General features: G+C 38.4%; 1 protein-coding gene across 1 annotated transcript in view; it reads left to right on the forward strand.

Annotated features, from left to right (window-relative positions):
* Positions 1–385: 385 nt before the first annotated feature.
* Positions 386–13218, forward strand: part of FRK (fyn related Src family tyrosine kinase) — a gene marked incomplete at both ends in the record, with an annotated part of 49037 nt that continues 36204 nt past the window's right edge. The window contains one exon of the mRNA XM_082276755.1: positions 386–816. Within this exon, the coding sequence (XP_082132881.1) occupies positions 386–816 (431 nt within the window). The remainder of the gene's footprint in view (positions 817–13218) is intronic.

Here is a 13218-nt window from a genome sequence, read left to right on the forward strand (position 1 = left end):
AGCCTCCCTTATTTACATGTTTTGACGTTATAGTTTTGCTGTAACAGAAGGGGCTCCACACTTTCCTGTTCTCAGAGCTCAGCACAGCTGTTGTGTTGCTTTCCTGTTCTGAAGAAGAAGTGAGAAATTCCCTCCACACGTGTGCTAGCACTTGAATGCTCAGGTTTCACTCCCTAACTGGGAGTCGTCTGTAATGAGCTCTACGTGGGACCCAGAGAGGAGCTTCCAGCTGTGCCAAGAGCTGCTTCATTTTGTGCCAAAGGAGAAGGGGGAGAAGAAGTCTGCAAAAAGCTAAGATGTGGATGGGGCAAAAATTGGTCTAAGGGTCTTGAAACCAGGAAAAGCAAAAGAAAAGCAGAAGCAGAGGAAGGAACAAAGAATCAGGATGGGAAACTTTTGCCGGAAACACTGTTCCTGTTTGGAGCCTTACCTTTCCTGCTTATTCTTTGGGAGAAATGGTGAGCAGGAAGACAAAGGAGGCCAAGTCTTTGCCAACCTTGCTGTGGTAAAACCTGATCTCCAAGCAGGACAGAAGGACCTAGAGAGTAAGATTAAAGAGAAACCTTTACCTCCACTGCCTGGCCAGGATCTAGCAAACATTTGCAACTTTGTGGCACTGTTCGACTATGACGCTCGCACTGAGGAGGACTTGAGCTTCCGAGCTGGCGATAAGCTGGAAGTGCTGAATGCATCCCATGAGGGATGGTGGTACGCCAGGCTCCTCCTGCCAGCGGGGTCAGTCTGTCCTGGCCGCAAGCTCACGGGCTACATCCCTGCCAACTACATAGCTGCTGACCAGAGCATCGAAGCTGAGCCGTGAGTAACCCACGGAATGTGAACTGAGGCTCTTTTCTGTTATGTTAAATAGGTTTGGGACAGGAGGTCATGGCCTTTTCTCTTGCTGAGTAGTGCCCTGCCACACTCAACCGCTGGTGGTCCTAGAGGTAGTAGCACTAGTTGGTATGTGCAAGGAAAAGACATCGTGGTCACAGGAAAATAAATTACCAAAGGAAGAGTGTGAAGGGGTTTTATTTTGTTTTAAATAATTTCCCTCTGCTGTATACCCTAATCAGTTGTTTAAAAATCATCTGGGAATGGTGGAGTTGGTTACTGCTGTGATGGTTCATTATTTTTATTTGTGCTACCCAGAGAGTGAAAATATATGACCCCTGCCCTGAACAGTGCTCAGTTTAAACAGCTACAAAGTTACCAGTTAATCAGTTAAAGCAAGCTACCTTTGCACCTTTCCATTTTATTCTGAATGATGAGTGAGTCTCTAAGACCTAAGTTTCTTATGGTTTCTTCTAGACTATGTGCATCTTCCCTGGAGGCAAATCTCTACTCTCAGGACAAACTTAACTAGAGCAAGTATTGCAAAGAGCAAAAGTTGATATAGCAACAGAGTACAAATGAAGTTGTTAAACTTTTACAGAGTTTAATTATCCATCCCGTGTTCTTCTGCCCCTTTGAAACATGCCAGATCTTTTTAAATATTCTGAAATAGATCAGGAATCACACAGAATCAGTTACTTGGCTCCCTGGTGATGATGAGTGAGATCTGAATCAGCCTGGGCTGCACAGTTACTTCTGTGTGTTGCAGTGAGAAGCAGTGTTTGCTGAACCAGGTCTGACTGTAGTTCCAGAGGTATGTTTTGGCAAAAATTTTCACTGTGTAAAGAAACAGCATAAGCGACATTCATTATTAGTCTCAGAATTAATGTTGGCTTTAGAGGGATGATGATGCAGCTTTTTAGTTAAATCTCATTTGGACCTGGAACATCATCTCTGACCTGATCTGCCCACTGTACTGCAATGGGCTAGGAAAATTGGCTCAGATATGATTATGCCAGTCTTTTATCAGCTGTAGGATTTGTGCTAGAGGCATTTTAGGGCAACTCTAAGATTAATCTCTAACCCGAAGACCTTAGTTTCTAGAGTCTGACCAGCTGTTTCTATTTCTGTATTCAGCCAGACAACATTTTCAATGGTCATGTTCAAAAAAATTCTTCCAACTGGAGAAATTAATCTGCAGAGAAGGCATTTTCTGAATCACTAGATAAATGGCGGTAGGCTCTAATTCTGCTCAGCTTGGCCTTTGCTCTCTTTCAAGAGCTAGTTTTATTAGAAGTCATCAGATTTCTTCATGCTGTTAATACTTTGAACGTAATTTTTCTCAGTTTTACAACGTCTCAGCTCCTAAGGTCCTTATCTTTCTATATCTAGAGCTTCAAATACAAAGTTAAGTTTGCCAAAGTGCATTGTTGTATAACCTCTGGTTTTTTACTTGTTACTGAATCAATTTTACTGTTTTTTTACTTTTTTATATACCTTTTTCCCTTTATAGTAAAGACTAAGTTACAAGAAAACACTTTTCTCTATAGATTGGTAGAACACTGGAGAGGAAAAAATGAAGAGTTTCCCCAGCCCTCAGATGAAGTAATTTCTCCAAAATGAGCTTTTAATTTCACAGCAAGCCTAATCTGACTAAACATGTTGTCTTTTCTCAGATTTCTCTCTAATTCACTTGGCTTTAGTGATCTACATATATATATATAAGACTTTCTGCTATCAGCCCACACACATATAACAATAATCTAACTGAGGTTAGAAAGGACCTCTACAGGACATTTGGAGAGTCATCCCAACTCAAACATGGCCAAAATAAAGATAGACCTCTTTGCTTTGCTGAACATTTCCAGTTGAGCTCTTCATCCTCATGGATAGGATTTTTATTGCCTTGTTTTAAATTGGAAGATCCCTTGCTGCAATCTCCTCCAAGAATTCCCTTTCACCCACCCTCTGTAGTTCACACCTCTGTTATCCTAGTGAAACAGTAAGAACAAGAGTAATGATGGCTTAAAGAACTACCCTTTGTTTTCCTTAAAGATTGCAATTAGAAAAAAGTTGTTCTAATGTCTCTTTAATGAAAATTCAAAGCTTAAATCATACTCTCTGCCCTGACCTAAGTTTATCTTCTCTCATCTATTTTGATTTTAATTCCCCTTGGCATTGGCCAATTTTTCATGGCCATGATATAGCCATTTGTGGAAATAGGCAAAGTTTCTAATGCATCCTTGCATCCTGTATAGCAGTCCTTTGTGGTCCCAGCACAGAACTGACAAAGAATGGAAGACTTACAGTCTCGTGTTCACCTGCCAAAATGCACATTTACCATATATTTGCAGTGTATTTTTTATGCTTTCAATATTTGCCAGGCACAGTTGATCAACAGTCTTTGACCTAACTGAATGCACATTTTGTAGCACCAGCCAGCTTCTGTACATCTGCAGAGACAACAGGAATTTTATTTCTGGATTGCATCTCCATCTTATTAGACAAATAAACACTGGCTATTCTGTTCTGAGAAACAGACTTGATTCGTGGTGTGACTCTTAGGAAGCTTGGGAAGAAAACCAAACCAATCACATTCTTTAGCAGCTGATTTCTGCATGTTTGTGTAGAAACTATTTTAAATATTGCATTCATATGCATGCATGGCTACTCGATAAAGTCACTGAAACAAAGGAATAGAGGGGCACAAAAGGTTCTACAGTGAGAGATGACAGGGCCACTCTTTACGCTTAGCCAATAAAAACTTGAAAGCTGCTTGCAGGGTAGTCAAATTTCTTTTGCCTGTGACCTTCAGAGGTATTAACAAGCAAATATATCTGGCCCTCTTTTATCAACATATTGACATGGTCTTTATTATAGGGACAGTTAGAGATCTGATAGTCCATCTGGGTCTGTGTTATCAGTTCTGGCAGAGAATAATGCTGGGTCATTGCTTGTTCTCAGCAAGTGCTGCAGCGGACCAGTTTGTCTCCTTGCTGAAGTTTCTGTGAATTTTTATCAGGGACAAAGGCACGCTTTTTTTACTTTTCCTTGGTAAAAAAGACAATGAAGTAAAGCAAGAAGGAAAGTGAGAAAATTCTTTAGATAGCAATTTTTTTTCCTGGATATTTCTGACTGTCCGATATGACTGAGCTAGAGCTGATAAGGTCGATCAATATCTGGGGGAAAGGGCAGAAAATATTTGCAACATCTCATCTGGGGAAAACAAAAAATAAACACTATTCATAACAAAGGCCATTTTCATGTATCCTTGGCTGTCAGAACTGAGAAAGAATGAAATTTATTTACTGTGTTGCTATCCTCAGACCAAGGGTTATTGGTAGAAGTTGTATGCTAAAGCTGAAGGGAGAATTTTTTTATTATGTTTTGCTAGTATATTTATATTACATAGTAGAACTAAATTGTGCCAAGAGTCAAACACTTCTTATTTTTGTTTAAAAAAAGGTCATTTTACTTCCTTCCTTTGGCTTGAGCAATCCCTTCCTAGGTGGATGACTTGGATGAAATTAGTAACAATCTGTGTGAATAGAGGAAAAAAATGGTAAATCCATGGGTTGGGTTCTGTCTGCTGCAGCATTTCAGTCCCAACATGTGCTGCACAAGATGAAATACATCCAAGAAGTACACACCTGTCAGGTGGAGAGATTGTGAAGGAATTGTCTGTAGTGTCTCTGGAGACAGGTGTGTTCTCCTGGCCCCACCTGGGGTAGGTGGGACAAGGCAGTTGGGGAGTCGAAGTGTTCATCTGGCAAACCCTAGTCGCACAGTGAACTTTCTCTTCACAAGGAAATAAATCTGGTACCATGAGAACATTATTTTAAATAATACCTGACCAAAAGCAGACACAAACTATGCTAATGATAAATTAGCAACTGTAAGAGCACTTGGTGCTTCTGTTTTCTCTGCGTCACAGGTAGCAGTCAAAACCATGAGCCAGACAGATTTTTCATTTCTAAGGTAGTTTGAATGAGGTTGTATCTGCTGCATCCAATGAATTTGGAATGTTCTTCTTTCTGTGTTTAGACACATAACACTTAGAAAAAGGCAAACAAAAAACTCTACTGGAGATAAAATCATATAATTTAATTTGCACATCCAACAAAGGATGATCAGAGAGAATAACTTGACAAATACCAGAATTGGAATTAAAAGATAAATCGTCTTGGCAAAGAGTGTGACCTTCCTGTCTCTGTGCTCTTTTTCTGTGTCTGTTATTCTGCACTACAAACAGGAACCATAGTAACACATTCACCTGCTCTTGTTTTATTACTGCCAGTTGTTTAAACTAAACAAGAAAATGACATAGTGCAAATTGTTCTGGATGAAAAAATATAGCCCAGCTGCACAGTTAATTTTAATGAAGCAAAAATAAAAGAAAACACCTCACTGTTGGAGTGACATGATTTTTCTTTTTTGTTAGAGGAAAGATGGAGTGTAGAGAGGGCTCTTGCTTGCTATCCTGATGGACCTGTTGGCTCTTTATTGAAAGTCAACTTACAACCATAAAATCACAGAATCACTGAGGTTGAAAAATACCTCTAAGATAATCAAGTCCAACTGGTAACCCAGCACCCCTGTGTTTCCCACTAAACCATGTCCCCAAGTGCCACATCCACGTGTCTTCTGAATACCTCCAAAGGTGATTCCACCAGTTCCCCAGGAAGCTTGTTCCAATGTTTGACAACTGTTTTAATGAAGAAACTTCTTCTAACAGCCAATTCTCTTCCTTAGTGCAACTTTTCCTCTCTTCCTGTCATTTGTTTTTTGGGAGTGACCAACCCCCACCTCACTACAATTGCCTTCCAGGCAGCTGTAGAGAGCAATGAAATTCCCTCTGAGCCCTTTTTCCTCTAGACTAAACAACTCCATCTCCCTCAGCTGCTCTTCCTCCTTCTGCTCCAGACCCTTCCCCAGCTCCATTGCCCTTCTCTGCACATGCTCCAGCACCTCAATGTCTTTCTTGTAGTGAGGGAGCCCAAAACTGAACACAGGACTCACCAGTGTCGAGTACAGAGGGACAATCACTGCCCTGGTCCTGCTGGCCACACTATTGTTGAGAACAGGCCAGGGTGCCATTGGCCATCATTCATTCCACGTGTTCATGCCAGCATTACTGACACAAGACTGCTCTGCTGAGGGAAGCAAATTCATACAGATTCCTAGTAGATTAGGTCAAAGGAGATCACAGCAATTACTTTTAACTTTTGTCAGTTTTGAAAACATTTCTTATCTCTTATACCTTATGTAGGTATTTCCCAGCTGGTGGAAACTGAGCCCCAAACCTAATCAATGAAATTTCACCAGTCAATTCCACAGTGAGCTTTTTAAACAACCTTTTGAAAGCAGAAGTGTCTTGTAGGTTATTTTTTGTCAATCTCCTTAATTCCTTCACCTCCTGTTGCCTGACTCAGCCTTAACTATTTCATACATTGACTGAATCTCAGTTACTATAAGTGAACAATAAAGCTTTCATTGGGATGACTTGTTTTAGACTTCCTGCAAAGTGAGGCTTTTGGGGTTTCATTGGTTCGTCTGGGTAATTTTTCAAAGTGGTATTTACAGTCAAAATATCTAGAGGCTTTTTTAAAAGTGAAACCTTAGATTCTACTGAATACCTCAGAAAACTGAACATAATCCACTGTGGTTTCTGTGTGCTCCCTCTCCCTTGCTCTCATAGTTCTCCTTTCCGTCACAGTACAAACTCCTAAGGACACCACCAGAATCACCACTAATCCTTGTACTGAAATGAACTTGTAGAAGTTGTTCACTGCTAACCTCACTACACAAAGTATTGGTAGATTGTTTGCATATTCTTGGAACCTGTTAAGTACAAAAGTCATTCTTTTTTTTTTTTTTTTTGTAGAAAAAGTCTCTATCACCAAAATATGTATTTACTATGAAACATTGAAAAGGCTGCATGTGAAATTCCATCTTTTCTTTCAACTGATATGCTTTATCTCAGGTGTTTTTTTGTGTGTGCATACATGTGTACACACAGAACATAAAGTTTATAAGACTGATATTTTTAAGATCATGCAATCGTCCCATGAGACGATGTGTGTATTGCAAAGCTAGATCATGCTTTTGATTTTTTTTTTTTGACTTGGAAGTGCCTTTCTTGAATTTGAATGATGGAATACTGCAAAAAGGCCATGAATTTATTGACTTAATTTCTTTAATTATGGTTGAGCATTCCAGTGCTGTCTTCAAGCACATATCAAACTTTGACTTAATTTCTGTTCGTTTCTTAAATATTCAAAGACTATACTGAACACAAAAGGAAATTGTTTACCAAACTGTGAAGAGTCAAATTTTTTCAAGTGCCAGTACTATTTATACATCCATGTGCATATCCATGTCCAGAAAATGTGTCTCTTAGAAAAGTGGAAGGAATTAGGGCATTGTAGAGGAGCAGTTTATGAACACTTGTCTAATTAAGGTCACCTATTTTCTGGCAATGTGGTTTTCTAAATATATATGACTTTATCCATTCAAATTCTGAGAAATTAAGAAATTTTATCCTACCTTGTCTTTGTTTGACATTAGTGTGAACATTATATATTCTAATCATTATCTACTAGTTTTCATTACCCTATTATGAAATTTCTGGCAATGAATCATGTGAAAACCAACATCCTTAAAACACATCCTGCAAACACAGCCAGTTAGCTTTCCCTAAGACTTGGTGAAACTCAGTTGGCCTTTACAGTACCTTTTAGAGAAAAAAAAAAAAAAAAAAGTCCACATACTGGTTGTAAGAACTCGATAGTCCTGTTTGGTGAGTTTTTTTCCAACTCAGTAAGAATAAACATTCGACATGCTAGCATAGAATAGTTGTGTTTGAGTAATGTTGTTGGCAAAAACATTCTCCAGGTATTGTACAATGTTTCCTCAATAGTTGTCTTTGATGGCTCTCTGCCCAGGGCAATACAGAGCCATGCAGAGCTGAGTGATCTTTGAGCAGGTTTAGAACTGAGAAATAGTAGCCAGCAGTTCAGCTAGGCTAAGAAGTCCTAAAGCTGAGCTCATTTTAAACAAACTAGGTCAGGTATCACTGTGAAGAATTATTTTGTCACATATGAAAAGCACTGTTGGTTATAGAAGACTTTCTTTGTGTAAGATTCTATCATACTGAAGAGATTAAGACGTAAAAACATAAGAGATACCCTACAAGGTCAAACCAATGGCTCCCTCTACCCCCATTACTTTCAGATAGGATTTTGTGAAAAGTGCACAAGCCCCTCTACTTTGGTCTCTTACTTTTGTACTTCACCAAATGCTGGAACTATTGTATAAGCAATATCAAGGGTACATCACTGCCATGTCTAATTACAGACCTATTGTAAGTTTGTTTAGCAAAACCATAGGTGCTGACACTGTACAATTCTTTATTTCTGTCAGTGGGCAAAGACCAAGCTACTAGGACAAAAAACAACCCCACAAAAAACCCTCTCATCTCTGCAGGAAGTTTTATATTTCTAAACAAGTGTTTGGCTTTTTTTTCTAGATGGTTGACTGCTTACTCATGAGTGGCACAAAAAAAAAGACATGCTGAAAATAAATAGACACAAAAGGAAGTGGTAGTACTGCACAGGTCCCTGTGCCATTCAGGAACTGGTCCTTTACGCATCACACCTATCTGCCCCATCTACACTAATGCCTCTAAGTCAAGCCAGGCTGCAGGCATCAATGACTTTACCCTCACAGATTTACCCATCTGTTAATTTTGCTCTCTACCAAAGATGCAGTGCTAAACCCAGGATATGTCCTGTTATTATTCTGCAGGCATTATGTTCTAACGTGAGGCTATAGCAGATACTGCAAACATTATGATGCTGAGCAGCCTTCCAGCAGCATAGTTTAGATGATACAAAATTTACCTGCACTTTAATTTTAAAAGAGGTTAGTAGAGAAAATACGTTTCATCAAACTCAGATGTTTTTCTATAGTAAAATGTTTTGTTCTTTTTCAAGCTATGTAAGCAAGGTATGCATAGCAGAGAAAGAATATAATTTATTGGGTGATATTTAAAAAAAAAGAAAAAATATTATTATATATTTACTACTCTGGGAATGAGGAACTGTCAATTTTCAGTTATTTTTAAATAATACTATACAGGATATATTTGAAGGCCCTTCTTGTGTTAAATCTTTAAAATTAAACTTCTTTACATAAGAAGTTTATCCTTCATCAGAATTTTCTTAAATGTTGACATTCAGGTTTTCACCTCATATCTGTGTAAAGAAAAACATGAGTGTTATAAGAAATTAGAATGGAAATTTACATCTTTGCAGTTTTCAGTTCTCCAGACAGGCCTAGAAATCATCTGGAAATAGCTTTTCAGAAGATCAAACAAAATATTGATCATGAAAAAGCATTTGTTTTCTCTATCATTTAAACCACATAGCAATACATACTTTATTTCATGCTGGTACACTAATCCTAATCAATAAAAACTGGAAAAACAAAGCAGTGATTTAAGGATAAGTGATGGCTCCATAAAGGATTGCACTAACTGACATTTCACTACTTCTATGCAGAGTACTCTATAATATTTTACATTATAAATTTATCTGCAGTAATGTTGGTAAGCATTTTTCCTTAGCTTTCTCTCACTAAATTAGATATATTTCTAGTTTAATTAATAATATTTTTTTCTGTATTTATGGCACAAACAATTTTGCAGCACAACTTTTCAAACCTCACTGCAAAAGAAGAGAAAAAAAGAAATCTAAGACTGACATATTGGAATGAATATGTACCATGAATTTCAGAAATGTTGAGAACACACCAACCTCAATTTTCCTTTTGAAATTACTGATCTTTTCAGTTAGTGGAAGTCTCTGTAAGGGAATATGGAAGGAGTCTTTGCTTCTCTAAGGGTGTGTAGTGAAGCGAGCCATACACAAGGACACGCAGAGAAACCTGAGGGACACACGAGGAGGGTGGTGGTGATGAGGACGAGCTGCTCAGTTGCACTCATAGAGATGGGTATGTGGAGTGTGGGAACATTTCTTTTCAGGATTATCTGAGGACTTTGCCAACAAGGAAAGGGAGGGAGACACACAGGCACCAAACCTGACAAGTTAATGTTAACAAAGACAGTAACCAGAAATAAACTCAGTCACACTAGCTGATGAGCTATCAGGAAATGACAGGAAAACTCAGACTGTGCAACTGATAAGGGTGTAAACCTGGGTGTTTAGGATGTTATTCCAGAATAACAACTTGATTAAAATGGAAAGATAATTATTACTTTTCTGAATATCTGTAAGGAAAGAAAAGAGAAAGTGAGATCTTGTTCTTATTACAGAGCTAAAATGCTTGAAAAATCACCCAGAAACTTCCTGTGATGCCGACATACCTTTCTGACATGGTGGTGTGATCTCTTGCAAAAGAAATCCTGTGTCTTGGGCTGAAAATACACACACTGATATGGAGTTTGATGTGCTCCAGCTTTACTTCTGGAAGTCAAAGGTATCTTTAGTATGTCACCTTTCCCATCTGTCACCCTGACAAGGTTAGTCTGAAAGCTGAGAGACCCTTTATTTAAGAAATGTGTCCCTCCATGGAAAACCATTCTGTCATTTGGCTTAGAGTCACCTGAGGATGCCAGACTGCACAGCTCCTTTCGGAATCCCTCTGAGGACAGAGTGTTCTGGTTGTCCTCCACTGAAAGTTGACCCAACAGATCACACAAATCCACCAGACTGCTGGCAATAGTCTGAGGAGATGTGAACCCAAGTGAGTGTCCAAGAGAGAGCTCTGCACAAAATGGATGGAGATATCTGCTCTGCCACCAGTGTCTTGGGCAGGCACAGGGGGGCTTTTTGCTTCCCAGGGTTTGTCTATTACTTCTGTACTGAGGTGAGTTTCTCTGTGAGAAAAGAAAATAATTTCTCTGGAATGATTTTCTCAAGAAAATCAATTGAGTGCTTTTGGAAGCTGTAATGGTTTAAATGAATGTATGACTGAAAATTTTCTTGTCTATTTGAGTTTCCCTGAGTGTTAATTCATGTTATTTGTGTTCTCTGTACTGTGCTAACATTAAGGCTACCTCAAGATTTCCACTTTGTTCCTCGGTTATGAACAGCACAGTTATTGCTACTTTTGCAGAATATTATGTCAGTATAGAAGTACAAACATATACAGGTACTACTAACATTGTTGCAAGATTTTACAGTGTTATTTGAAAGACTCTATGCAGCAGAAATAGGATCTCAAGAACACATCTTAAGTTTGAGGGTTTTTTAAAGAGGTGATAATATGGCTGTATTTCACACCCTGAATCCCAAAGCAATGGGTGTTAAAAACAGTGGTAGCCTTTCATTGACTCCAAATGCAAGTAGTTGTATCAGAACAAGCTTTAAATGCAATGGAACCCTTACCCAGGTGCAAAACTACAACAGAGAACAAACATTAATGATTGACTTTAGTCTCTTAAATTGTACTTATGTAACTGAAACATCACAAAAAGTAATATGATATCACGTTCACCTACTGTTTGTTTTCTCATATGGAAGAACTTCAGAGCAGATTAAATAATGCAGCATGCAGATGACTAATATTGTGGAGAATGAATACAAATGTTAAAATTAATTACATGGTAGTGAAGCGGGCACTCACAAAATGAGATTAATTTATGGATATTTCTGCAAATTAACCTATCAGATTGTGATTTGGTTACTGGTTTATTATCTTTTGCTCCTGTTGTGCAGTGAACCCAGTATTGGGTGGGCTATTCTAAATTCCACAACTCATGTGCTTGGCCTTGTAATACTCCTCCTACAGAAGAAACAGTCTCTTCCAGTCATTACTGAGTGCAAGAGTAGCCAAAGGTGCCATGGTTTGTCATCCTGCAGCAGACTCAGAGCAAATCAATTTCTGTTTGGGGCACGGTCAGCTGCCATTATCAACTACTGAAAAATGAATGTAATGTTGTGCGTAATCCCTTACGACACAATCAGGTGACAGTACGGTCATGGCCCACCAAAGTCCTTCTGGGAAAGGTTTACGCACAACGTGTCACAGATTTTTAGACTAATGCACAAGTAATCTTGGTATTTACAAGACAGTAAATTTGTTTTAGACTGGAAGAGGAAATGCCTGCCATTGTGGTGGGTTTAAACTATCTTACTCACTGTTGAATTTTCCCTTATCTAAACAATCCCACACAGTTACTTTATTGTAAAAGCCTGTGAAGCCCTGACAGGCCCTTTATTTAGGGCACAGCTTGCTATTTCTTATAAAAACAATGGTGTAACACAAACCAAAGATACTTCTTGGACCAAAACGGGCTTTAGGGGCTCGGAGTCCATTTTGCCCTCTTTACATGAGACAGTAATCTCCTGCAGCTTCTTCATCTCCGCCCCAGTGATTTTTTAGTGGAACCTGTGGCTCCTTTTGGGTCTCAGATACACACAAGGTCAGTGTGCCAGGGTAGGTGGGAGTTTTACATTTGCTATGGTTACCTTGCAGCCATTGGGATTGTGTGGAGTAAGCTACTGTTCAGTGTTACAGTCGAGTTGTCAGTGATTAGTAAAATTGAAACCATCTGTTTTTAAAGGCACTGCATAATGAAAGTATGGTGAATCTACTCCTTCAGTCTAGCAGTATAAAGACTTTTTTCTGGCAATAACCTGAAATTTCTCGTCTTGCTACAAAGAAATGGTAGCAAAAGTTCTGCCTAATTTTGGTGGTAAGATCATAGACATTCAGTCTCCAAAATATTACCTCTGTTTATTAAAGTGCTGTTTTCCATATTACTGTAATTAAGCATCTATGCACATTGTAAATTCCAGCAGGATAGTGACTATAATATATTACAAACATAGGTTTAAATCACCTCTTTCTAGCTAAAGGTCCCCTTTTACGTGGATGAACCTATCACTTGTGTTCTAGTGCACACATTCATTATCAAATAAGTATGGGACAGGAGAAGGGAAAAATGTCTTCTTTATCCCGGAAGAAAGAAGCAGAGAGGTTTATCAAGAGTCTTTCATTTTAGCTTTGCATGAAATCAAAATATTCCCTGAAATAAAGTGAAGAGTATTGCTTGGTTTTATCTTGTGTTCAGATAATGTAATCATTGCTGAACAAAATTAAAATAAAAAAAGTGTTATGTATTTTTGAACCTCCCTTTGAAAATAGAAACAAAAACCCTTTAAATTTTAAAATTATTCAAATTGAGTACTTTCCCAAATTAAACTGTAATATTTTGTTTAGAAAATAAGTGGGGAAGTATAATTTAATTCTCTTTCCCTTTTTGCTTCTATGCATCTTCTCATATCTTCTCTTATATTCTGCCATCTCATCAATAAAACTCTCTCAAGTCTAACATAAATTTACTGTTTCTGGAAAAACACC

This window comes from Coloeus monedula (genome assembly GCF_965178545.1).
Source record: "Coloeus monedula genome assembly, chromosome: 2".
Lineage (NCBI taxonomy): Eukaryota > Metazoa > Chordata > Aves > Passeriformes > Corvidae > Coloeus > Coloeus monedula.